The sequence below is a fragment of the Blennius ocellaris genome (assembly GCF_963422515.1).
Source record: "Blennius ocellaris genome assembly, chromosome: 10".
NCBI lineage: Eukaryota > Metazoa > Chordata > Actinopteri > Blenniiformes > Blenniidae > Blennius > Blennius ocellaris.
Genome location: NC_137659.1, coordinates 3,874,992 through 3,902,751, shown reverse-complemented (window position 1 = coordinate 3,902,751; position 27,760 = coordinate 3,874,992). Strand labels below are relative to the sequence as shown.

The following is a 27,760-nucleotide window of genomic DNA, read 5'->3' as shown; positions in this document are numbered from 1 at the left end:
TTTCTACTTAAGTGGTCTTGAAACGGTTGGAAACTTATTCATGCAGGTATTTTGACTTGCTGTCACAACTAAAGAAATACATATTTAGTGTTTTATTTGTGTACAAGGCCAGTTGTCAGACAGAAGTGCATGCTGGGGAAGAAAAACATTCCTCTGACCCTCTGGTTGTCAAATTCTTTCAGCTTTCTACTGATAAAATGACTGACAGACCAACATGTATCCTAAGAAAGAAAAAAAAATTTTTTAAAAGAGTGATTTGTTCAGATATTAGACATTCTGTGATCTGAATTAATTAATATAAGGATTTCTATACTCGACATCAAATAATTAATGATAGATAATGACATTAGTTGGTGCTACAAAGCCGTCAGACAGGAGACGGTTTCCCATGAAACCACAGTTTTTCCAATACTAGTTTCATTTCCTGTGTTTGTTTTTTACAAGGACTATAATATATTACCGGCTCAATGCACAACTAAATTCAATTCAACCGTTTCATATTAAGCTGCACGGATCGCCGGGTGCTGATGTTGACAGTTCGAACTCGCCACAGTCGCTCTAATTTGCGCAAGTCGTCGAGTCTTGAAGGGTTTGAATCCTGTTTGTGGCGGAAATTTCTCCTGGTTTTAACAAACTAACCAAAATTGTATTGCAAGTTTCAGTCACTGGACTTGAAGGAAACGAAAACACGAGACAAGTTTTCAACATTTCCACACAATAAATGCTTTATTACTCTGTGACAGGACACACACACACGCACACACACACACACACATATCACACTGCCTGAGCTCTGAATGCCAGAACCAGCAGGGCCGTACTCACAATTAACCACTAGAGAAGCCGACGGCACGTACAAAGCCCGGGGTGGAAACGAATAGCTTGGAGGCAACGACACAAAGCGGTAGTTTATCGGACAACATGACGAGCGGCTTCCACACCCTGCAGGTCCCTTCGAAGGTTTGTTACAATCACGATGGCGGACGTTCATGGAGGCGTGGTCACTGGCTGGCAGGTACTCCCGTCGCTAAAAGCAGCTTTCAGCTCGTTCCGTTAACGGTGCGGCTCAGGGAGAAAGCGACGTGACGAAGCCTCTGCAGTGCTGTTTTTTTTTTTTTTCTCTCTAAATAAATTAGATTAAAGCTACATTTCAGATACTAAACAGTGCATATCAAGGAGTGCTTCTATACTTAGTTATATATTAATTTAGAGGTTAAATTAGGCAGCACTAATCATTTTAGAAAACCGCTGATAAGAATTAAAAAGCCCGTGAAGTGATGTCTGGTAGAAGCACTTAAGAAGTAGAGCGGGCGTGATCCCACATCCGATCCGCGTCGTCACGGGCCAAATCTTTTTTGATATTGCGCTACCAAATGTGCAAATGATGCGTCACACTGGTTGTGCGTGGGGCTTTAGGGGAGAAATGGGGGAAACACCCTCCTGTGCAAAGAGAAAAAAAATGATTAAATCTAATGTGAAAATACTCACAAATTGAAAAGTAAATCAACAAACAGACCCAAGACAATAACTGGGGATATTATTATTATTTTTTTAACCTTATATTCATGATCTAGAACCCTCTGAAGTGCGACTTCGCCTTACATTTTCCATCTTTCCCTACATGCTTTTAGAATCTATCCTTAAAGTGTTTGCAGTCGATCGGTCACTGTGAGAGGAGCCGTCACTTAAGATGTGAAGCCGTTTTTGTATTTTCTGCGTTGGTGCGCTTGAAGTGAATTCAGATGGCCGATGTGGTTTTGGTGTCTTTGGGCCGGACGCGGGTCACGTGCTCCAGCTGGCCGGCGTCGGACACGTCGTAGCTCGTCTTGTACTTGGCGAGGATTTTCATCAGGGGGCGGAGCTTCAGCCACCACTGCTCCTTCGGGATCCTGTGGCTGCAAAACGCAAGAAGATCTGGCATAAATCCGGCACGATCGTTCACCCTTTGACTGTTTTCTTGAATTTAAACATGGAACGCAAATTCTAATCATCAGGAAATGTTCCTTTGTTCGCTCTTGTTCTTACACGAAGTCGGTCTCGTCCTTCAGCTGCGACACCGGCTGGAAGACCATGGCTCTGCGGCGCATCCCGAGCAGACAGGCGGTGTCGTCCGAGTTGGCAAACACCCTCCCTGCAACGAAGCGTCAACCTTTTAGATGAACGGCGGGTGAAAGGAGATAGCAACCGACAGAAGAAAGCGACTGGTCACCTCCTTTGTAGGACTCCTTGAGCGTCTGCGTGATCCACTGGACGGCTTTCGCCGCCACTTTGGTGCCAAAGTTCCTGTCGAATGGAGACGGAGCTCCTCCCTGTAGGAGAGAGAAGAAGAGATGTTAAACCTCATTTCAAACTTTTATGGAGATGATCGATGCTGCTATGAGTACTTGTGGCCAAAGCAACTAAAATGAATAATATTTTGGATGAAATGCAGCTAATATACGGTTTTATGGTCAGCTGAAATTAGGTCAAACTGGGTGTCAATTAACTTCAGCTTTCACATTCACATATTTCATGAAATGACAGAATAATATCACGTTTTAATGGAATATTCAACACATACAACATTGTCTTCAGTCATTGATAGGAGATGATTCTTATGGGGACGTTTCACTGTATTTCATACCAGCAGGTAACGTTCGACTTGGCTCTATGTTGAGGTGATAGTTATTTTCCACGCTAATTATTGTGTGTGCGTGCGTGCGTGCGTGTGTGTGTGTGTGCGTGACCTGCTGCATGTGACCCAGGATGTTCTTCCTGCAGTCGAACACTCCGTGTCCCTCCTCTGAATACAGCTGGTAGATGAAGTCGGTGGTGAAGTTCTCATTGCAGCTCTCGTTCCTGAAACGCCGGACAGGTTAAAGTTACTCAGTATTTATACTCGAGTCGACTTGTCAGGTATCAAAGTGTTCTTCAATACACTTTTTTCTTTTTTTTTATTTCTCCACCCGACATTTGATATCAGTACTTTCTCCTCCTTACATTCTTCTAACGAGCTCTTTTCTCATTTTCACCTCAGTAATTCCGATTTACAGTGAAAGGATTATAAATATGTATCCTGCAGAAGGTGATGAATCAAATTATCCCTAAGTTGCAGCAAGATTTCCAAGTTTCCAAGCATGAAAATCAGTCTACAGGTGTTTTTTGATCAAAGGAAGAACCCATTGAATTTTGTTTGTGATCCGGATCAAGACAATTGTTACAAAGTTTCATTTTGCTACATATCATTAAATGCCATGGTGCATTGTGGGAAATGGAGTCATAGCTTGTTTTGGTTTCGGGAGCTGTAGTTTGTTGTTGTACTGTTGTGCTCCTGTGCTATATACACTCCAGGTGTGCGTGAAATGAGCATTGTTCATCCAGTGTTTGCTAAAAGAGGAATAAACAGCCACAATTCTGCAACAATCTCCATCTCCCTCCATTAAACCGCATGTCAGCTTCACATAAAACACTGGAATCAGTACTTTTATCTGTACCAAAAATCGTTTATCATATAAGTATCTGTAATTCTACTGGGAAGTAAAGAGTCCTTGTTATCTTTTTTTTTTTACTCCGCCTGGCGTCCTCTCGGAGCACCGTTATGTCTTGTCATGATTAGAAAGCTCTGACACACACACAATGTCACCTCTACTCACAAAATATCACATTTGTCCTATTTCTCTCCCCCCCCCCCCCCCCCCCCCCTCCATCTGGGAGCAATTTAAAGCAGCCGGGTGCCGCAGTGGACCAAAATAACCACGACAGGTCGCTCTGATGTTCACGGTACATTGAAACCAAGTGCATTTGTCTTATTTGTTTTTTTTTCCCGCTGAACAGTGACGACGCTGATAATTATTAGACATTAGACAAATGTGTACACTCCTTATCTTTTGGTGCTTTCACGCACATTTCCATGCAAAATAAACACATTCTGATGTACAATGTCAAAATACAGTTTGTTTAAATACGTCACATTAACCTCGGACAAAAAAAAAGAAAAAAAGCGAGCGGAACGAGCCTCACCTGAGCACCAAACCTCTCTGGATGCTCGTCTTCATCTTCTGCGTCAGATGCTCCACGTTAGCCTGTGAAGAAACAGACACACACACACACACACACACACAGAGAGAGAGAGAGAGACACACACACACACACTGAGAGGAAAATCTGAGCATCAGACAGAAACAAGCAGCCTGCGCCAGCAGCCGGCGCATCCACAAGTCTCCCAGAATCCTCTGCAGAGTCACGTGTCTACCACCAGGGGGCGACAGGCATCAAGAGACTCAAGATAGATAGATAGATAGATAGATAGATAGATAGATAGATAGATAGATAGATAGATAGATAGATAGATTCTTCATAATTAAATAAATAAATCTCCTCACATGGAAAGAAAATGGCTAAATATAAAGATCACCGACATTAAAAATTGAATTTTAAAAAAAAGAAAAGAAGGAACCCTTACGGACAAAACAAGTAAGTAAATAAATCAATGTATTTGATTTGATTAGAATGTCAACAAAAAGTGAAGGAAAATACATAAAGATCAACAAGCGGAAGTTTCGTGTTTCTCTTCCAGGTGACGACTTTCTTCTCTTACCTGAAGGTCACGGATGTCAAACGGCTCCTCGTAGATGTAGACGGTGTCGGCCCCGGCCGCCAGACCACCTACGGTAGCCAGGTAGCCGCAGTAGCCCCCCATGGTCTCGATGATGAAGACCCTCCGCTTGGTGCCGCTGGCCGACTGCTTGATACGGTCGCAGGTCTGATCGACACACACACACACACGTTAAACACTCCTTCCTGTGGCGACTTCCATCCTGGGAGTCTTCAGTAAAGTAGAGCTGGATCAGTCAATGTGCTTTTCATTTTAAAACTAATTTTACTGAGCATTTTATTCAGATGAGCAAGAAAACTCTGAATTTGGATTTCTTTTCATTTAAACGATCCTCAAATGCGAGAAATACTGATTCAGCTCGACTCGACCTCCAGGTCAGTTTGAGTGATGCACAGGTTTGACTCTGCAGAAAATTTCAAACGAGCGGATATATTGACACAATGCACAGTAATGATGCAGTAAGAAATTGCATGTTTTAGAACATTTCCACACTAACAGAAACATCTGATTTAATACAATTGTGTCATATTCTGAGATATTTGTTTTTATGAGTTTCATTACCGATGAGATCAAACTAAAAGTACCTAGCCAATAAATGTGTTATAACAATTACCAATTAACTAGTTTTTTTTTATTACAATAGGAAACACAGCAGTTTACTGTGAACCTTTATCATATTGTTACTTTATATGAATTTATTGCTCAGGATTGATATGTAAAATATATTAAAATGCACAACATAAGCTCCAAGTTGAGTCATGATCAAATCTACTGACTGGACGATAATCAGAGTGGCCCTGTGCATCGGATTGAGTGAAGTCCACCAGAAAACACTACAGCGTCCTCGCCGGTCTCTGTATTGTTCCTCGTGGTTTGACTTCACTCAGCAACACTGATTAACATTCTGCAAACACTAAAACCACATCCATCACGAACTTTTAGCAGCTTGATAGAACACCGCATGTGCATAAACGTTCGCCAACATGCAAGTGCACAGATTCTGAGCCTGAGTAGCAAAACGTGTACTCACAGAGAAACCGTACTCCCAAATTCATCGCTATGAGCTTGAGCAAATGAACAGTTATCATGGTTAAACACTTTGAGGCATACGCTCAGTGTCGCAGGGTGACGTGAGAAGTCAAATATAGAATAAATATAATATATACTGTGTTAAAAGTTTCTTTTAGGCAATTTTACTTAGTCTAAATCACAATACAATGTTATTTTTTAAATTGCAAGTATTGCCTATTTTAGTTTTGTTGACAAACTTAAAAAAAACAACCAAAAACTTTTGATTGATAAATTCTATTCTATAAATACAATCAAATATGGGCAACACATGAAAACTGCATTGTAGTTTGGGTTTTTAACACCAGGTGAAGCTTGAACATGTTATATTCTCCATAAAAGAAAGCCAGTCTAAAAAAAAAGAAGTTCCTGCCTTTGGCCAAATATGACAAAAGCAAAGAAAAACAAGATAGCAAATGAATGATGAGCAGTTCAGAAATGTGGCTCTGTTCCTGGAATCTATTTCTGTATGTGGACATAAATGTTCATATCCCTGTTGTAGAATCCGACAAATGACATCCAAAAAAAATGTCTCAATTTGATTTAAACACAAAAACTTTGGGTTTCTGTTCCAAAGTTGACCTTTGAACTTTGACTTTTAACAGTTTCGGAACCTTCACCCTTTCCCTTAATCAATCTCTCTGGGTTTATGTTTTGTTTACACAATACTGAGTGACTCAAAACAACATTTCAGAAAAGTTTCGCCTTCATATGCAGAAATCGCTGCCTTGTGCCTGCCAGGCCACTAGGTGGCGCTGTGTTTTTGCAATACAATAGCGTAAGCAGCACAAGCAGCCTTAAATCTGCTAAGATGATGTTGATCTACTCGTGCATGTGCAGAATTTTTTACTATGACTATAGCGCGCAAATGACGTAAAGAAAGTTTAGAAAAAATACATTCTGAAAATGTTTTCTTAAACTGTCGTTTTCACAGACTTCCAAAATTGTTGTCGTATAAATAAAACAACAAAAATTAGACTGAAGTTTACCGGGGAAAAAAAGAAGTAAACAAGATATTTGCCGCGTGAGATAAACATTTTTCTCCGACAATTCGTCGAGGAGACTTTTACTGAACAGAACGCGCAGCGTCTTCCATGTCATTTACAGTCATCACACCAACAGAACACCTTTGTCTCGTAGCCTTCTCGTCTTACCTCCACAATGGCGTTGAGCGAGGTGTCCGCTCCGATACTGAGGTCATTGCCGGGGACATTGTTACTAATGGTGGCGGGGATCATGCACATCGGGACGCAAAGCTCCTCGTAATCAGCTCGGGCCTGGTACAGCTCCAGCAGGGACTCAAAGGCCTGATGGTGACGGCCGTAATATTGGGGTTAGACCACCAGAGGGGGGAAGACTGCGAGTCTGACACTCTTTCTTTCTGTATGCGGGAGGTCAACATGTGTTTACAGGTGGCTTCATGGTGGACAGCGGCTCCCTGTTTACCTGTATCCTTCCTTATTGTGCTCTCTGATTGGTTGGTATGTTCGGTGCATGGACATCCCGTCCACAAAACTGCAACCTTGGAAAACTTGTCCATGTGGTTCTAGACATGTCATCTACGATTAATTTTTTTCCAGCGTTATTGATTTGAAGGATTAGATTTCAAAATATATTTGATACATTTGGAAGGATTTCAAAGTTTATTTGACACAAAAACATGCTTGTGTATTAAGGTCGACAATATCGTGTATTTTTAGCATCTTTGATATGGCAAACAGAGTCTAATGGCCTTCTTATTAAGTAAAACATTTGTTTTATAATTATTTCCCCATATTTCCACGACGTAACAAAAAAATGGACGAATGAGGGAGTTGTATATTAAAGTTTAGTGAAGTTTGATCTAATACTGATCTGATTTTGACTTCAGGATATTTATACTTGTATTCCAACCGAGCTTTTCATCAAAAGTAATTCGTAAAAATGTATTTGCATGCACTTGTTCAATTTGTTTTCCATTAAGAAAGAGAAAAAAAGCCTTATGATACTATATTAAATATATATGGACATATACTAGATATATGAAAAATATATAAAATATCAATTAGAAATAACAATATGTAAAAGTAAATATTACAGGATTTATTTTCTCCAAAAAAACCCTGAAATCTCATTTGTGAATGAGAACGAATTGTCCAGGCTTGTACTTTTGTGGATGAGTTGTCCTACAATCGGTATGTTCACTTTCAACAATGGTCATTTATTTCTTGGACCAGCTGATTGGTCTCTTCAGTGCACAGATGTAGTGGAAAACACTGATCTAATTCTCAAGATGTGAAAATACACCCAGCTATTTTCAATACTTTTGAAAGTGGAAGGATACAGGAAAACACGCTGGGACCATGAACACGCAGCTCTGTATTCATGACAGTGTGTGCTGCTGGCCGGCTCTCTCCAGGAGATGGGGTTGGGGTGGGGGGGGTGGGACTTTGGCTTCTCATTGGTTGAAAGGAGGCGGAATGGGGCGCAAAGAGGGGTTCCACTTCACCTCAGCTGACATGTTGGAGGTGTTGACGAGATAAAAGCTGAGGAGGGATTCCAGAGACGCTGAGCAACATTTCCTTTTATGTCCAACACAGTCAAGTGAGACCAGAGGGCTCGAAACAATAAGAAGTCTCCTTCATGCAAACTTCTCTCTCCAAAGTACACAAGAGGAGACAAAGCAAGCAGAGCGTCGCTGTTGGATGGGCTGTTTTCCACTCGGGCGCCATTTCCCAAACACAACACACAGAAAGGGGCTGCACCAACAAAACATGCCACAACACGTCACTGCATGCCCCAACACTTACCTGGGACCTCCGCTGAGCAGCCCACCTCACACGAGGCACCAGCAGGGAGGCTTTACTCACACCTGAGCTCGAATTTCTGTTTTGTTTTTTTGTTTTCTAAACGTTAAAATGCATCTGAGTTGTGTGAAATTGATCTGTACCATTGTGACAGCAGAGCAGATCTGTAAATTTTACGACCGTAAAAAAGCTAATTTTGAAAACTTTACAGCAAATACAATTTTTTTTCTGATGCCAAAATAACACATATTATATAATGTTTGTTATTTTTTTATGGTGCATTTATACAATTTAAATAAGGCAATTAAGAAATGCTGACACATTATGATCCTTTTTGGCCATTTTAGTCCATGTTAGCATTATATTTTAGATTTCAATAATTTCTAGCTGTTTAGGTTTCAAATATTAAAAAAAAAATCTTTGTGAATACATTTTATTGGAATAATCTGTCATGTCTGCATTAAAGATGAAAATGGTTATTATTACTTATTATATATTTACATATAAAGTATTTTCACATCCATGTTGCCATAACAATTTCAAAAATAATCCCAAACTTGTGTATTTATTAGAAACTGCCCCTCTGCTGGTGATGTGACGACGCGAGCTGCCGATCGGCGAAGCCCCCTAAAATCCCCAACGCTGTGGAGTGTGTGTGTGTGTGTCAGGTCTACGAACACACACACACATGTGCACTTACATCAGTAATGGCATTCAGAGCTGTGTCTGAGCCAATGCTGAGGTCTGAACCAGGTATATTATTGGAGACGGTGGCGGGGACCATGACCATGGGCACACAGAGCTCGCTATATTTGTCCCGTGCAGCCGAGAGTTCCAGTAATCCCACGTAGGCCTGCAGCGGTGAGAGCCAGCGTCGGATTCAGAGTTATTGGGAGGGAGATGCACAAACGGGAGGACAAGAGTGGCATTCTTGATGCACTTTTCTTTTCTTTTTTTTTCACAATAGGTGAAGGCGGGAGGTGAGAGTTCAGCAAGAAAGCGGGAGGAAGAAGGTGGGAGGAGCTTAGAACTCATTGAACTAGTAAAGCTCAAAGCATCAAATTCAATGTTAGAAATGATTGGCAGAGATCAATAAAGCTATCAATCAATCAATCAAACAATCTCTCAATATAAACCTACTTTACACTAAGTATACACCAGGAACAGAATTTCATACCGGGACATGTAAAAACACGTAACGGTATGACAATACATTTCCTTGAATCCTTGAATTGTGATGCTAAATTTGACTAAAGTTGTGTTTTTCTCTGCATGATGAATGTGTGAGATATTCTTAATAGTTTTGATCTCTGGTGAATAACTGTCAGATGATTAGAGAACTGATGAAAGCTAAATATAAGCAAACTTCCCTCATCTCACAATATTTTTGTATTCACTTTTATGTACTGATCATTGCAGATTTCGACATTTGCATTGTTAGAAGGACTGCTACCTCTCAGGTATTAGGCATCCCATGCATTTGACTCTAAACTCGTGCTTTCACACCACACGTACCTTTTAGTCATGCTACACTGCAAATATCATTTAGAATTTTTTTTAATATGTAAACAAACATGCATATACACTATATGTAAAATGCCTTCTGTTAATTGACTTTTATGGTGTTCCATTTGAACCCAGTAAATCATACATTTTAAAGTTTTATTTTAATTACTTCTTAAATTTCACCTTTTTTTTATGTAGCACTTTGAGATTGTTTAAATTTAAAGTGCATTATAAATACATTAATTATTATTATTATTATTATTAGTAGTAGTAGTAGTAGTAGTATATATTACTGCTATATATACTTCTTCATATTACGACTACATATACAAAAAACAAAACATGATGGGAAATGCTGTTCTCTTTCTAACCAATATCTTCTTTGTTCATTACATCTAATATATTCTATCTAATACATACTGTATATTCACCTCAAATTAAGTTTTTCTTCTTATATGATAAACTAGTATTAAACCATATACTGTACACGCCTGTTAATCGTCTGATTAAAAACATATATTTAGATTTTTTTGGGGGTGTACTTTCGATATCTGGAAGTTCTCTGATATTACTTTGTGTCCTGAGGAGCTCATTTCACAGACGCGTGACATGCTGGTCAATCTTGGCGTCCAGCGATCATCTCTGAACGATGGCAGCTGGTGGTGGGCGTGGCTTAGAGGAGGGGGAGTGGCTTTGTGGTGGGAGGGGCCGGGCGATGGGAGATGGGTCAACGGAGTTATGGCGTGGGGGAGAGGGGGGGGGGGGAACTCAGAGGAGAGCGATGGGACGGGCAAAGGTCTATGGGAAGTGGACTGGTGGGAGAAGCCAAGGGGGAGAGAGCCAGGCCAATCACAACAGACAGTCAGACACACAGGAAGTCCATGTTGTAGCTCCACACACACTCAACAACGAAGTCGTTGGCCGAGCTGCCAAAGCCAAAAAAAGAAAAGTAAATTTTTTGATGTAATGCATATTTTCAATGGGTATTCCTCAAAATAGACTCTGTGTGTAACACGCTCAGTTTGGCTTTGCAGCTCGGCCAACCTCATCAGACACAATGGGATGAAGACGACAACATTTACATGTTCCATTAGTATACTACAGGAAGTACTACACAACTAAAGGCATTTTGTGAGCTGAAATGTCAAGATCAGTGGAGAGACTCAATACAGAATGTGGAATACAGGAAAAAGACAAAGTGCTTAATGACACGTACGATGAGGTGAGGAATAAACTTTAGAATATTTAACAATTTTCTACTTTTTAAATTAGCATTAGCGCTCCGAAGAAAATAGTAATCAGAAAAGGTGCATTTAAAAAAAATGTTTTTGAATCAGGTGACGTACCTCAAATCCTCCAATCACAAGCAGAGCGTTGATGTTGTGAATCCTCATCTGCTCAGCAATTTTATCCAAATGTTTTCCTGGAAGAGTTCTGACACAGACGAGAAAAACCTTTTTTTTTTTTTTTTTTTTTTTTATATATTAAATCCTTTGATCCCAGAAAATTAAAAAGAGGTGGATTCTCTCAGTCGTTACATATCAGACTTTGTATCGGACTGCAGCCGTTTACCTTTTAGTGCCCAGCAGAGATCCTCCCTGGCCGGTCCAGCCACCAACATCTCCCCATTTGATCTCCTTGATCTGTGAAACAATGAGAAAGTTGTGACGTTTCAGCTTCTCAAACACAAATGATAATACTGTCCCTTCTCTTTTAATTCTTTTCTCTATTTCTTTTATTTTTATTTTTTTTTTTTCGGTATTTGCATTTTTGCTAATTTTCTTACTTTTCAATTTGTGTTGTGGTTTTTCCATTCATGTTGAATTTTTTTTGATGGATGGATGATGGACTTCACTTGCAGTATATAGTGTAGTCAGAGGAAAGTGTCTTTGGGGAATCAAACCATATTGAGGTTTTAGAAATCATGTTGTTAACTTTTGAATCCATCTTTGCAATCTTGTTGCAGCATATCGATTAATATTATTAATATTTCTTGCAACTTCTTCCATTCAGATTGCGTCGTGTGAACCTTTCCAAGCCACAATACTTTCTGTTTGAGTTCGGCAACAATCTGTAATGTCCGGATAAAGGCAACAAACCTCTTTCTTTTTTTTTTTTTAGTGATCTAGCAACCGCTCTCGTCATCGTGCTGCAGAGAACAAGCCGACTCACATTTAACCCGCGGCTCCTCCTATAATAATCAGTTGTCCTGCTTAGTGGAGGTTTTAGTCTGGGATCATGCCTTCACTTTTCAATCACTCCTAATCCGTCGACATGACAACTCCCTGCAACTCCATAAGCATGCCTGGCTGTATCTGGAGCACAACTGGAGTGTGACTGACACCAGCACTTCTCATATGTTTTCATTTGACAGGAATATTGCGTGAACTGCAGTTTTACCCGAAACGCCGAGGTGTCACCGGATATTTCTGGAGTGAGTGTGTGTAGCGGAGCAAGACGAGAGGAAACAGTTTACAGTAAACAGTGTTGTGTTTCTGAACACGCTGGAGTGTAATCAATGCAGCAGAAAGGAAAGCACTAAAATCACCCCTATCCGCCAAACAGTTTCTATGCTCGCTTTTCATTTTATCATGCGAAGAGCCGATAGTCGGCGAGCCACATCGCATTCGGAAGGACTGTAATGTCTGTCTGAATGAAAAGATTCAAGATCAGAACAATGGAGGTTCAGTTCAACTCTTATCTGCCTTTCTCATCGACCTCTAAGAAACTGAGATCTTTACAAGGACTCCCGAGTCGTACGACAGGCTACTTCCTGGATAATTAGAGTCGGAAGGTTCACCGTCTAGAACAGATAGATACATATTTACCAGAAATACCTGAATAGAAAACATTTAACATCAATGTATAATCAGATTAATCCGGGTCAGATTAATTTTAAAGTCAGTGAAGAAGTTATTTGGTGAATGAATGAGGACCAAAGCAGGCAAAAGTACCTTCTTTACCTTCGAGGTACAAATAAAATAAAATAAAAAAAAACTCTTTGGGAAAAGTTCAAATACTAATTTAAATTCCTAATTTAAGGAGAAGTAAAAATAATTTTTTTGACTTTATTCATGTAGGATGCCTTTATGAGAAAATCTGAGAAAATGATGTGAGATCACACACACACACACACACACACACCTGTCCTTTGTAGAAACCCTCGAAGCCGTCGCTGACAGCGAACATTTTGTGGCCCTCGGTGATTCCCACTCTGACGGCAGAACGCACGGCAGCGTTCATCCCCGCCGCCGGGGCGCCGACGTTCAGCACCGCCACATTGAAGGAGCTCTGCGAGTGTTACAAACACACACATATACACACACACACACACACACACACTGAGAAATCCAGTCAAGAAGCAGCAGAGGAAGCACCCTTTGCCCCCAAAACTGAGCCACAGTTTAGAACATCTTCAAAATTCAGGATTTAGTGTAGAAACACGAGACGGGTGGCGCTGGGTTTGAGGAAGATGCTTCAATCGGAGTGACATGAGGCAAACCGCTCTCTGAAGCTGTCATGGAGGAAGCCATGGATATTATTGCAGAAAAAACAGCTATGCATGCAGAAAAAAAAAAGGCCACATGCTGCTAAAAGACTCCCTGAAGCAGCTGCTTCAGTTTTCCTCACGTAAACGGACACATAAGAAACAATTTACGCAAATATTATTCTGACGGGTTTTTCTTGGAAGTTGTATTATTCAAGCTCGTGCATTTGAGACTGTATGGTCCTCGTTTCAATGGAATACACATGCAGTTCGCCAAAAAGGCTGCAAGGTTCATCATTTCAACCAGGTTGTTAACAATAATAGAATTAAAAACAACACAGAAAATATATTGATCGAGTTTGACTGAGTACCCAAAATGCAAAAATCAGGTGAAGCTTGGTGATTATTGACTCCAACATAAATCTGCAGGATTAAGTATCAAAAGTCAAATTTGATTTATTGGCTAAATTCTGCTTTTTCTCACTACTTAGTTTTTGGTTTTTTTGTTGTTCTTTTTTTTACAGTTCTGGGATGAACATCCTCAAAATAATGCAGGACCTCAAACAGGCAGGAAAATTGTACATTTCAGAATCTGTCATCAGACCTGAGTTCAATTTGCATCAAGAGGTATCACTTATACATTTTTCAACGTCTGTGCTATGTATGCACAAGGCGTTTCAAATGTCACCAGTCAAAAACCACCTGAAGAGCACAGACCCTGTCCAGTTTGAGTTGTGAGCGAGCAGAGACGCTTTCAGGCTTGCCATTAAAGCGTAAGTACAATACTTCAGGCTAATCTAAAGCAGATGTCACTCGTCACCGGGGGTGCAGGGCAAACGGAAGCACGTCTACATTTCTACCTCTACGAAGAGCCGAGCAGAAATAAAGCATCATGGTCATTTTGTGGCACTGTGTTAACATGAAATCCTTATTGAAAGTCTTAATGCCATTAAAAAAATTTTAAAAAATCAGTTAAAATCTAAACTTTTTCAATACTGATAAAGTTAAAATTGTTCAAACTATTAGCTACAAGTGTCCGCCGCCTGACTCATCACATACGTCAAACCGCTCCTCCTCCTTCACCTCCTCCCCCTCAGGAGTTACAGGAAGAAAGAAAAACTCAAGAAAACAGTGTCACAAAAAGACTGCAGCATCCACAATGCACCCGACCAGAAAGTACCTTATGCTACTGAAACAAATCTCAAGAGCAGCTGGTGGAAAACACATAAGGAGAATTAAAAGAAAACAAAAAAAACAACAAGTGGATCACTGCACTGGATTGATTACATTGATTTCAACGGTATTCATTATTAGTGACTTACATTTGGGAGTTCCGAGTCGGCTTTGCGGTAGGAGAGGAGTCTGTAGGTGGACAGGTTGTTTTCGAAGCTCCTGCAGACACAAAACAAAGTTAGAACAAGACAAAACTTCAATTCATTCTGGTCGTCTGCTGCAGAGACCAAAGATCAATGCAAACACAGTCAGAATGAAACCTGAGCATGGCCGTCTGCAACGTGTACCAGACAGCCAAGCTTCACCCAACTACACACACTCGCTATTTACACAATTTAAGCATTTAATATATTGATTTCAGCCTATGTTGTGGGGAAATTTTCAATATTAGTTATTTAACCATAGCAAGGCAGAAAATGTAAAAAAAAAAATATATACCTTCCACGCAGTCTGACTGCATCCTCGAATTTCTTCTCATCCATCGCCTTCTGAACTTCTTGGGTCTGAGTGAGAAAACAAAGCATGTTCAGTAAATTCATAAACCTTTTCTGGCTTATGAAAGAAGAAAGTTTCAACTGGATTAGTCTTAATCATTAATTCTTGTCATAGGAGAGGACACAAATATTCCACCGCTTTTTCTTAATCATTAATTCAAACGTTCAATAATAATAACGTGCAATAATAATAATGGCTTTTGCATTTTCCTTAAGTCTTGACGAGCATTTTTACATCATATCAGTATAAATATACATTATTGTCCATCTACTGTGGACGTGCAGAAGAACTATTAATTATGACTATGGTGTGCATGTGCTGTAGCAATAACTCAGAAAAAGACAATTTTCTAAAAGTTCCACCCTTGTGAGCTGTTTTCAATAATTAGCTTTTTCAGTGGCTCCGAGCACCGTTTTCGTATAAACCAACATCCAAAACACAATCAAAGTTTTCCCGCTTTCAACTTGACAAAGTTCCGTAAACGCAGCCTATCTATTCTTTGAACCTAAAGTGCAATAAGTGTGATTGGCGTTATAAACGTCACTGACGTCAACTACCAGTTCAAAGTGGACGTGTACGCAGCGCCCCGTACGTGTCTGTTTCCACCTGTATGCGCCGCGTTGTTGCCAAAACATTCGAGTGACAAACAGTCGATGCCACTGTTGATCCTCGGCCATTGTGAAGAAAAAACTAACACTGACCATCTGCACACACTCCATGAGGGGCAGCCGGACCGCCTGGTTCCCCACCAGAGACACGACACACGCCGGCGTGCTGGCAGACGCCTCCAGCAACGCCAGCACCGCCTCCACGCCCATACGGCTGGCCTGGAAAAAAGGTGCGATCGCAGGTGGCTCTTTAAGGGAATTAACAGTTTGTTTTGATTTTTTTTTTCCCGGGGTAATTCCATCTCTGGCGTGACTTACCAGAATCCTATCGAAGGCCGACGGGGTCCCGCCTCTCTGCACATGGCCTAAAATAGTAACCCTGGTGTCGAACCCCAGGCAGCGCACCACCAGCTGACGACAAGGGAGAGCTTGGAATTAACCGGCTTGCGTAAAATGCTTAAATAATGCATTGATTTGAGAGAACACAAGGGGGTAGGCTATTCTAACGCTTGGGACTAATAACAAATAATGAAACATGAATAAAACAGAAGGGAGAAATCATGCAAAACATCTTCTGTCCTGTTGAGGAGTGACAAGTGATTAACATGCAGCGCGAGGAGAAAGTGTGAGGAAGCAAAGAGTGAGAGGGTTATACTGAAAAATAAAAAAAAACATGCACAAAAAGAAAATGAATTATCAATGATGAATGACAGGTGGAATAAAATGTTGAGTATACTCAATACTTACGTCCTTGATATAATCAGGAGTTATTGCCTTGTTGTGGGAATCTATGGCGCCTTCAGCTACAATTATAATGTTCAGCCTTTTCTTATCCGCACGGTTCTACGGAGGGAAATAAAGAAGCACAGGCACGTCAGAACACGAACAGAAAAGGTTGTGCGTGGGCAAAAGCTGGATCATGTGATGATGGATAGTTTCTATAATTGATTTTGAAGAGCAGCGCGATGACCTTTTCATATGTCCTCTTTCATATGTTATCTGCACACGTTGTGTGCTATTTATATCTACATTTTCCCCTTACAGCTGCAGGCAAAACAAAAAAAAACAAAAAAACATTTCACTGCACGTTGTGCCGAGTATAACAGTGACCAATAAAGAATTTCGAATACCGACAAAGTTGGAAAGTTTTGCTAGCCAGTCCGTAAAGCCTCGCAGTACCAATTTGCACCAGAAGATGGTGTGTTGAGTCGCAGAGAGCTGATTAGTTCATAACCGGAACTCTGGAGCCACCGATTAAGAAGACGGAACAAGAACGAGTTAAAGTACAAAATTGTAGCAAAAATGTATCAACACTGCCACCTGATGGACAACAGAGGGATGACATACACATTCCAGAATCTCCTTTAAGAAAATTTAATTATATACTGCAGGTTTTTTGTTTGTTTTTGTTGTCGGCCATGTTTGCTCAAGCAGTACTGCTGTTTCATTTTATTGTCCAGTGCCTGTAAAAAAGAACTGAATTAATTTAGAATGGAATTGAATATTAATTAAAAATTTGACAACAGGCAGCTTGCAATAATTGTAGTAAACATTGCCAGCCAGCTGTGGGACCTGGTGATAAAATTCACCTAAATGGCTTCAGCCGGAATTCATACACTAGAGAATTAAGAGTTTAATCTATCCACACGTCATTTATTGTTATATTAGGGCTGGTCCATACCCCTCATACCATGTGTTTGTATTCAAATGCATTTACTTAGACAATGTTAGTTTTAGTCTGTTATGATGTTTGTGTTGCATTTACTGAGTGCTTTATCATCTGACACTTTTTTTTTCTTCTACTTTGACTGTTAAAAACTCAGACGCCACAATCATCCTGAAAGTTTACAGAGTCGCTCTGACTCCCGAGTTCTACTCACATCCTTCACAGGATGAGAGTTAACGGGCCGTTCCGTGTCTGTCGGCGGCTCCTGCAGCAACCTGGAGCCTCCAAACTACAGCCATCTGTACCAGCTGGCTCTGTGGCGCAATGGATAGCGCGTTGGACTTCTAGTCAGACGCTTGAGGAGTGATTCAAAGGTTGTGGGTTCGAGTCCCACCAGAGTCGCAGCTTTTGAGAGTGTGTTGCCGAAAGTTAACACTTTGGCACAAGTTCAGAATCAGATGACACTTGTGTTGACATTTAACATTTGTGGAAGTTTTCTGCTTCACGGTCAGAGTGCAGATTCCAAACGTTTTCCCGAGCGTTAGAAGAGAAGCTGTGACGAGACAGGAAGCAAATGTCTGGGGTTCCGCCCAGCAGCAGCTGCAAGCGGCTATTCAAAGCTCTTGCTGCTGCATTTCTTGCTCCCTTTGTACCTCTGCTGTCAGCCGGCTCTGTGGCGCAATGGATAGCGCATTGGACTTCTAGTCTGTCACTGGAGGAGTGATTCAAAGGCTGTGGGTTCGAGTCCCACCAGAGTCGCAGTTTTGTGGAGGTTTGTTTGAGGATAGTTGTGTGAATGTTATATACTTAGCAACTTCACAACTTGGTGAAGAAAAATACAAATGTTAATAAACGCAGATACAGGAAGGTGTTTAACTATTCCTGTACTCTAGAATATTCATGTTCTATATATACAAACACATTATATTTCATTATTTGTACATTTATTTATTATTTGTTTCTGATGAAAGTTGGAAATACACCATGAAAGTAAAAATAAAGAAATGAGAATTTTCTCTTTTCAACCTCTACATGTATCTACATCTATCTACTCTTTCATCTTATACACTTATTTACTGGGAATGTTGACACGTTTGAATCACTTAAGAAATGTGATAAATAATGGAAGAAATGAAATCAGACTCTTGTTTTTAGAGGCATTGCTCCTTAAGAGCTGAGATCGCGACAAACCACAAAACACTAATGGATCTGACTGATGTGTGAATGAGATCATGTTTACATGTGAATGAATCACATTTCGACTCCTCGACTCCTGAATGTTTTTTTTTGGTTATGCATTTTTTTTGACAGATGCGATTTAGAACCCTTTTTAGCAAAACAATCATTGGAAGGATTTGATAACGTATAAACTATAAAACAATATAAACACTAAGATGGCAACACTGTTAATGCGACTTCTTCTCTCAAAGAAATAACTACTAGTAAATAACAACATCGCCCCCTTGCGGTTGACTTGGGAACATACTTTTTTCTTTTACATAAAAGCAGCTACTTCTTTTCAGTTGCACATATTTCAATCTTTGCATTTTAACCATATTTAGTTGGTACGTCTTCCCATATGCACATTTGTTTAGAATTTTACCCTTTTAATAATGACCATTTTGCTGAATTCTCACCAGTTTATAGAGCTTCTTTCACGTAACCCAATCAAAGGCCGGAGTGCGTTACCTCAGAAAGCTTCTGACACATGCTGTCCTCCCAGTCGTCCTCAGGGGGCATTTCAGGAATGAAAACCCAGTCGGCCCCGCATGCCAGCGCACTGACCAGGGCCAGGTATCTGCACAGATACACACCCTTTAATCACTGCCCTGATTAACTGATTAAAAAAAAAAAAAAAAAAAGTGGCATAATCACATATAAACTTTATCAATACTTGAATTCTGTTTCCCAAATTTAGAGAAAACTAATTCAGTCTTGTGAATAAAATGGTAAATGTGTGTAAATTGGACATGTAGCATACGTTGTGTTTGGTGTGTTTTTAGAACAACAAGAGGAGTGAATACCCGCAGTGTCTGCCCATGACCTCCAACACGAACGTCCTCTGGTGGCTATGGCACGAGAGAAACCACAGACAGATTTACAAATATATACAAAAATTACAAGAATAGATTAAATAAATTCACTAATAATCTTAATGCAACAAGTGGGATCCGTTCACCTCTGCGCCGTGGTCATGATGGCGTCCACCACCTCGATGATGCGGTGCAGCGCCGAGTCGGTGCCGATGGTCATGTCCGTGCCGCAGAAGTCGTTGTCGATGGAGCCGACCATGCCGACGATGTGCAGCACAGAGTTGGTCTGAGATGCTTCCTCGCTGATCGAGCCTAGAAAACAATGAAAATCCTAACGAGACTGGAAGATTCCACGCGAGGTTTTGTTGTTTCCGTGCCGCTCGCGGCTGACCAGCGTCTCCTCCATTTTGTGTTTGTCACAATAATCCTATTACTGACTGGCAAATTTTTCACAGCTGTTTTACGATTTCTGTGGACATGGTTTTTGCGAATTGTTAAAAACAAAAGTCATAGCACATTATTACCAAATTTTCATGTGCTTTTTTATGTAAATGCAAATTCGGCTGTGAGACACATGCTAATAATTTAAATAAACCTTGGATAATAATCTTTGTGTCTTGCCTCTTAAAAAGGCAGGCACAAAGAATTATTGCACTTTTTTAGCTTTTGTTTTCTTCCAATTTTCACCAAAATCCCATCAACTTTGACTTGAAAACTTTTTTGCTGATTTTTTTTCTTCTTTTTTTGTATTTTTGTGATTTTACTCTCAAACAGCGTGCCGAATCGTTAACAAAAGTCATGGCACACTATTCCTGACTTTTGACGTGCTTTTTTTTGTACATGCTCCCAACAGTGCGGGACTGGTCACGTGCCAAAAAGGCCTCTTAAAGACGCAGGCACACAGAATGGAGGGGGGCGGTGGGGTGGGGTGGGGTGGGGCGATTAAGGGTGAGGCGTGCGCCACCTTGCTGCACCAGCTCGCTCAGCAGCCCGCTCCACTCCTCCCGGAACAGGTTGGCGCCGGTCAGGCTGCCGTCTCCGCCGATCACGCACAGGTTGGTGATGCCGCGCTGCACCAGGTTGAGCGCCGCCTTCAGGCGACCCTCGCGCGTACGAAACTCTTTACAGCGAGCGCTGCCGATGACGGTGCCACCCTGTGGGTTGGGAGGGAGAAAAAAAAAAAGCAAGAATCACAACATGTGAACAAAAATCTTGCATCATAGTATCAGAGATAATATTGTATTGATTTATAAGATAATAAAATGAGTAAAAAATATCAATATTACAATTACATGACTCACAGGTTTATCCCATTAATGTAGAAACTGAGAAAAATCACAGTAATTTCTAGTTTTACACTCTGCTAAACGGACTTCAATTCATTAAAGTTTTCCTATACATCATTAGATACTACTGTCTTATAATACAATGTATTATTGTGAATAGTTTGACTTAATTTGGTGTATTTTTTTAAAAACAACAAAAAAAAAACAGTTTTTCACATTTCTTGATGATAAATTTAGGATAAATGCACGAATAAGGTGCAAAAACTATGACGAGGAGATTCTCAACTAAAGCAAACATTATGTTGTTTCAAGAATAACATCTCTGGTATTTCTATTTACTATATTCCAATGTGATTAATTTACCAATGCATGAAAAAGTCCCGTTTTCATTGGATAGAGCACTTTTCTTTTTTCCAAGTTGTTGAGAATATTATTTCATGGTGGTTGTTGTTGTTGTTTTTATTATTTGCTATTATTTGTCCAATAAGACATGAAAAGAGAGATATTTACAGATATTTGCATGTGTTTCTCTGCACCGTGCATTGGTGCTTTGCAAATTCAAAAGGACAGAAGTTTAAATGTAAAAGTATAACTCTCAAAGCACAGAAACATCATTGGCTTGAAATGTTTGCATTTATCGCAAATCATTATGTAATCAACATTGTTATTACACGTTGCATGTTCACCTGAAAGAGTGCAGCCCTACAGGAGGAGTGATGCCGTTATTTTCAACCACTGTGTGTTAAGAGAGGTTCTTTTGTGTAGAACAAAGCTGAATTTATGTCATTTGTTATAGAGAAGTGGCTTTTATGACCGTACAAAACAAGGCAAATTATAAGGCAATATTATATAATTATTGGAAGTCAGAGAAACTTCCAATAATCTTTTGGGAGTAAAACTATAGCAACATTATTATCCATTAGAGGAAAACAAGGACAAGGCACAAGCTGCCAAAAGTTAAAAGGATTAGGCAAACTTATGACTGAATAGTTGCTCCAGAACGATCAATTCTTCCGCTGTCAATGAGTGTGACGCCATTCAGGCAGTAAAGTCTAATTACAATAACACTGAAAAAGGTTGAATTCAATCACTGACTCATTTGGCTGCGGTGTCACTTTCAATAATTGTCTCGGACGCTTGACGACACAGCGGCTATTGTTCCGCCGAGCCTCAAACATCAACAAAAGCTCCGACGAACAACAAAGAACCGACTGTGTGGCTGCAGAAGGAATCCTGTCCAGGATTTCCTGCATGCGGGAGGAAATCTGTGGGGCTCACCACTTGGAGCATGCTGGAGACGCTTTCCCACGTCGCCTCTTTGATGTTGTCGCCGCCGTCCACCATTCCCTGGTAACCCTGAGGGAGAGTAAACAACCACGGCTGCTCTTAACACCAGGAAACGCTAAACGAAACGAAACAGATCCGTGAATGAAGCTCAAAACAAACACAAGTAGGTCAGAACTTTAAATGTTAGTGGCTTTTTAAAGCCAGGAAATCATAAACACTCTATTTGTACTTCATAAAAACTCGATCAAGAGCACATATGTAAGGAGAACACATATAGTCACATGTACATTTTGTTAGAAAATTTTGTGGCAATTTCTTTGAATCAATAGATTTTCCAATCATAAATTGTAAAATACAATGTCAGTGTCAAATTTCTAAATGTTATATTCTTTAAAAAGACACATTTTGGTGTTTAAAATCATTTAAAATATATATATAAAGTGTATTTATTAAGAGTGTTTGAAGAAGTGTCCTTAAAAAGTTAATACATTGTTAATAAATGGAAGATTTGTCCCATTGAAGATGTGTAAAAGGTTAGAATTTCATTATTCCAACATAGTACTGGTGTCTCACAATAATATGGGCCAGCTGCAACTATAAAGTGCCTAAATATGACATATATCATTATGAAGCAGAAGTGGTAGCAGATGTCTCACGTTTTACAAAATCTACAAAAACTACCAACATCTAAGTATCCAGCACAATTTAATTGTTAGTTTTAAAGCAAGGATGAAAAACAAAAGGCCCATTAGCCAAAACTGGCTATCAAGAAATGTTTAAAATCAGTGAGTTAGTGCATAATACAACAGGGAAGTTGTTTAATTCTACATTTTCATTGCAGAAGGTTTCATTAATATTGGCTTTATGTTGAGATTATAGTCTTTGTCTGCAGTGATGGTTTGTTTTTTGTGAAAATATGGACATTTTCATCACGTATACTCTGCACCACAACAAAGAAAAACTTTAAATTTAAAGGTTATTATGGCTCTATTTCAACGGTCCAGCCCACTCAAGATGAAAACTGGGCTGTTATGTGGCCACTGAACTTAACGACATAACATAAATATAATAAAAACATGCACAAGTGGATTTTATTGGCACAGTTTCTTTACTTTTCGATGTTTTTCCAGGTGCAGCGGTGCGTTCAGGGACCTCCAGTTGAGACCCCCTCCAGCCAAAAATAGACGCGCTGTGACCCCAGCGGTTATTGAAGTCCGATGGGGATGAAGGATGAAGCCCACCCCAAGTAATCTAATTACATCTGCATTGACAACAGATCATGTTTGCCTCCCTCCCTCCCCCTCCTCCCCCTCCTCCTCCTCCTCCTCTGAGTGTTGTTCTGTCATCATTTATCTGCAGAAATCCAATATTGAACCTGCTGTCAGACTCCCCGTAAAGATTTTGATATTAAACGGCTGCTGCTGTTTCACAAAGACTTTTATTTATAGACAATATTACACCTCTGCTCTGTCCACTAAGAATGCGGAGCCGATACTGAATAGATTTTAATCATCCTTAAATGTCATTAGCCTGCAGTGTAGTGGATATTGTGTTTACATGTATTTATTTGTATTATTGTAGCACCCGAACAGCAATAATCAATTTCTATTGTGAAATTAGAATCACAAAACAATTTCACTTTTCAGGAAAACAACAGACAGTTTATATTTGCTACTTCATTAACCGCGTGTCCAGCTCACGACAGTCTGAGTCACATTTAATCTTTTTTTATTACATAATCAAGTCTTAAAGTTAAACCGTTATTAACTTGGCTTGATTATTATCATGTTTGAGTTAACTGAATAACCTTTGTTCACCTCCATGTACCATCGGTCAAATCAAGAAGAAAAAAAATCACAGTTTCAGTGCTTAAAATTACAATTGTACATTAAACATTTCCTAAGTTGATGGAGGAATTATTCTTTTCTGTTTCTGAAAATATGAATGAGACCCGAGCTGAGAGATCAGCGATGCTGCCATGAAAGCAAACATGTTGAGTTTGTAAGAACACCCAGAATGCAACAGTTTGAGGAGAGGTTTTTTTTTTTTTTTTTTTTTTACATTTTGCTGCATTTTACATCATAAAAACTGAATTTGTGTTAAGATTGTTGTCATTTTTTGTATTAATTCTTTGGTTTTTGCAAAAATATAGACATTTTCATCTCGTCGACTCTGAGCCATGATAAAGAAAATCATAACATTTTAATTTAGAGGTTAATCTGAGGGGAAATTAGGTGACATCAGGATTCACAGACAAAGGAGAGAGTGTGTGCGTGTGTGTGTGTGTGTGTGTGTGTGTATGTGGTGGTAATCTATCCAGACTGTAACCTTCTTGGCTTATTGACGGCAGGGATCGATGGATGGATGCAGGTTTCCGTCAGTATGGTAAAGTCACGTTTTCACTACGGCTGGCTGACTGAGCCAAAGCCTCACCTCATGGATGAAGTAGACCTTCGCTCCCACGTAGATTCCCATGCGGACGACAGCCCGGACGGCTCCGTTCATACCTGAGGGATGAAGGCCAGAGTTAGAACCTTTTCGCACTCTCTCAGAGTACTCATGCATCGATCGCTGTGAGTGAATCCGAGAAAAGACGGAGGCTGAGGAGGACAACAGGAGGACAAAATAAGGATTGAGTGCAGGGGCGTCGTGCCAAAACTCGCAAACGTCTGCCTGAAGCACTTTAGTGGAATAAGAAACAGGACAGACCATAACTCTCAACCTGAGATTGCAGTGGCTATACAGCACACACACAGAGCAGCCTGGAGGGGAATGTCAAATGTAATTCATGAATTGTCCTTTTGTTGGTATTTTATGGTTCTTTGACTCATGTCAATTCATAAAAGTAGCGTAAATCGTTGTATTTCAAATATCAGAATTCATCAATTCAACTATCAGACGAACCAGCGGCCCATTGATGAGCCTTCATCAATATTATTTTACCAGTCCGGCCCACCCACGATTTAAATACCAACATTGATGTAGAAGTATAATATCTCCATTTTTATTCCATCTTTATCAATATGTCACTTCACACTCGAGGCAAAATAAAAGAAAACACACTAAAAATGACTTATTTTGCCTCAAGAATGATTCTTAACGTCGTTAACGTAGTTCAAACTACAACAGAACTGTTGCACTTATACTAAGGGAGGCCATTTACTGTTACTTCTCCCAGAGAACACACACATACACAAACATGAGAACACACACTACTATAGGCTGCTATATTACTCCCTCTTGTTAAAGAACATTTCTAAACCTAGTTTTTTTTTTATCTTTTACACCTGCGATTTTTTATAGTCAACCTTAGAAAAAACACAAATATATATTACACATATGTATTAACAACCAGTTGAGAAGCATAGAACTAAACAAAAAAAAAGCGTAAGGGAAAATCTAAATAAGGTCAAATTAAGTGTAGCAAGAAATGTGCTTTTAGCCCAAAAATGATGTATAACTGTTATCAAGCATTTGGTTACTTCACCTCTGACAGGTTTACTGCAGCAAAACTAGATAACACTTCTTTATTACCGTCATCCATTCGTGAAGTTCTGTGTCTTCATCAAAAGCGACACTTCATCTGCAGTTCCTACCGGCAGCGTTTCAGGAGATAAATCCTTTTTAGACTCTTTAGATTTTTGTAGCTTCTCACTGCTGCTCGGAAACGATAGAGTCGGTGAATTGATTATGAATCATCGCACTTTTCCTTCTTTAAAATTCTGTCCACGTGAGCTTCCAGCACAGAGCGCGGACATACAACTCGTCACTCCTTCTTCTCATATGTCTATAGTGATACTGAAACTTGCAATACGATTCTTCTAATAAGATCCTTTCATTTTGCACCAATAAAACCTACTAAGAATATTCAAATTCATAGGAATTCAACCAGAACGTGTACTTCAGCCTGAATAGATTCCAGATAGGAGCTTATTGCAGGATTACGTGTCAGGTTTTTGTTGTTTTTTTGGCACGGCAGGTGAGAAACCACCTGACTCCTCCACATCAGAGAACCGTGAGCGGCTCGCTGGCTGCCATCCGAGCCCCGTCCGGCTCTGCGCGCCGTTTTGAGGCGTGCTTATAATTAAACGTGGAGGTGGAACATATGCTGCTACACATTGCTGTGCTCAGAGAGAGATTGTGGGGGGGGGGGTTGTACTGTTACACGCCGGCTGTGATGCTGCGTGCGGCACTGCAGGGAGACCCTCCACCAGCCTGCAGGGCGGCAGCGTTACATAACAGCAGCCACCGATAGCGTCCAGCTCTGCGTGCACACACTGGAAGCAAAGGAAATACACCACATGCACGCTTCGATAATCCTCCCATCCCATCATGTGACAGCTCCACAGTCATTAATGACAGTAATTAGTTGATCTCTCTCGCTCGCTCTCTTTACTCATTGACTGAATCCACTGATTTTTGGTGTTCAAAGTCATTTCAAAGATGGCATCATGATTTCCATGAGGTGATTTCTTCCTCTTCCTCTCATCATCATCATCATCATCTCTGCATGTTACTTGCTTCTCCTCACGTAGCTCGAGCCTCCCCTGAGTCAAACCGGAACAAACCCTTTCAGAGTTAAATCCGCACACCCGAGACGTCACGGGGACGGGGTTTTAATCTGGAGGGATCACGCATGCGTTTCCGTGCGTTTTGGGTCACTGTGTTCCTTTCCCCCCCCCCCCCCCCCCCCCCCCCCCCCCCCACACACGATTCATGCCAGTGCTGCAAGACGCGTGACACGCGCCTCATTCCTCCAAATGACATCTGTACTACAAGATTATTAACTTTTTATGAATTATACAGATTAACTAGATTAACAAAAATATTTGAATAGAAGAAGAATTAGGCTGATAAATACATTGCAAATCCTGGAGAAGCACGTACATACATCCCTGCGCCATACATGAGTGTAACACAGCCCGGAATCACTGAAGCAAACACCCATCTCAGATTATAATCACCTGTTGCAGGTTTAATCCAATAGAAGAAACATCATAAGTGACATGTTCGCAACAGGTCTGAAAGTGTAATCTCACTACTAGAGATCATCCACTCATGAAATTTAGATTATATATATATAAAGGCTAAAAGCTCTCCCAACAATGCAGCATAATAGGAAATGAAGCCGTTGCGTAACAGTCAACCCTGCAAGTAAAAGGGCATGGCCAAAGAAAAGTGGACTATTTAATTAAATCTAGAAATGAGATGCATTTGGTCTTAAACTGCACCTTTAACTGCAGGTGGGGGATGTGACAGCCATATTTAAAGAGTAAAAAAAAAAGAAGAAAAAAAAAAACCTAAACAAATGCTGAGTATATTCAAAGCCATACATAAAATAATCCCCGTAAGAATAATGAATCCCAGCCAGTGAGATAAAGAAAAATCCAAATTGATCAGGTTTATTCTAATATGCATGAGAGCAACTTTTAAAAGAGTCATTTAAAAATATATATACAAACTAAACAGTGGCATTTATTAATCCTGCAGGGTTTTTTTTTTTTTTAACTTCCATTTAAGGCTCACATTTTTAATTGTGCACGATAAGGCCAAGGCGCGCCTGTCCGATAATGGAACCAGCCGGTTTACCTTGCGCATCTCCGCCGCTCGTGAGCACCGCGATGGATTTACCGGAACCGGACAGGTTCTCGAAGAATTTCCGGGTGTCCTGCCGCTTCGGTGCCGCCGCCGCTGCCATGTCCGTTACCTGC

At 40.3% G+C, this 27,760-nt stretch overlaps 1 protein-coding gene across 2 annotated transcripts; it reads right to left on the bottom strand.

Annotated features, from left to right (window-relative positions):
• Positions 1-751: 751 nt before the first annotated feature.
• LOC308135945 (ATP-dependent 6-phosphofructokinase, platelet type-like) lies at positions 752-27,760 on the bottom strand. 2 transcript variants are annotated; one of them, XM_080504116.1, is made up of 23 exons: positions 27,639-27,760; positions 24,483-24,556; positions 22,041-22,118; positions 20,441-20,630; positions 19,623-19,788; positions 19,468-19,512; positions 19,133-19,241; positions 16,525-16,620; positions 16,096-16,188; positions 15,871-15,996; positions 15,113-15,177; positions 14,764-14,833; positions 13,099-13,245; positions 11,527-11,597; positions 11,301-11,388; positions 9,149-9,301; positions 6,817-6,969; positions 4,577-4,741; positions 4,000-4,061; positions 2,727-2,838; positions 2,210-2,309; positions 2,026-2,131; positions 752-1,895 (listed from the first exon to the last, which is right to left on the bottom strand). In XM_080504116.1, the coding sequence occupies exons 1-23, from the start codon at positions 27,745-27,747 to the stop codon at positions 1,739-1,741; spliced, it is 2,535 nt and encodes an 844-aa protein (XP_080360242.1). In that variant the 5' UTR covers positions 27,748-27,760; the 3' UTR covers positions 752-1,738. The 2 variants fall into 2 exon arrangements, with proteins under 2 accessions (XP_080360242.1, XP_080360241.1); XM_080504115.1 differs by lacking the exon at positions 6,817-6,969.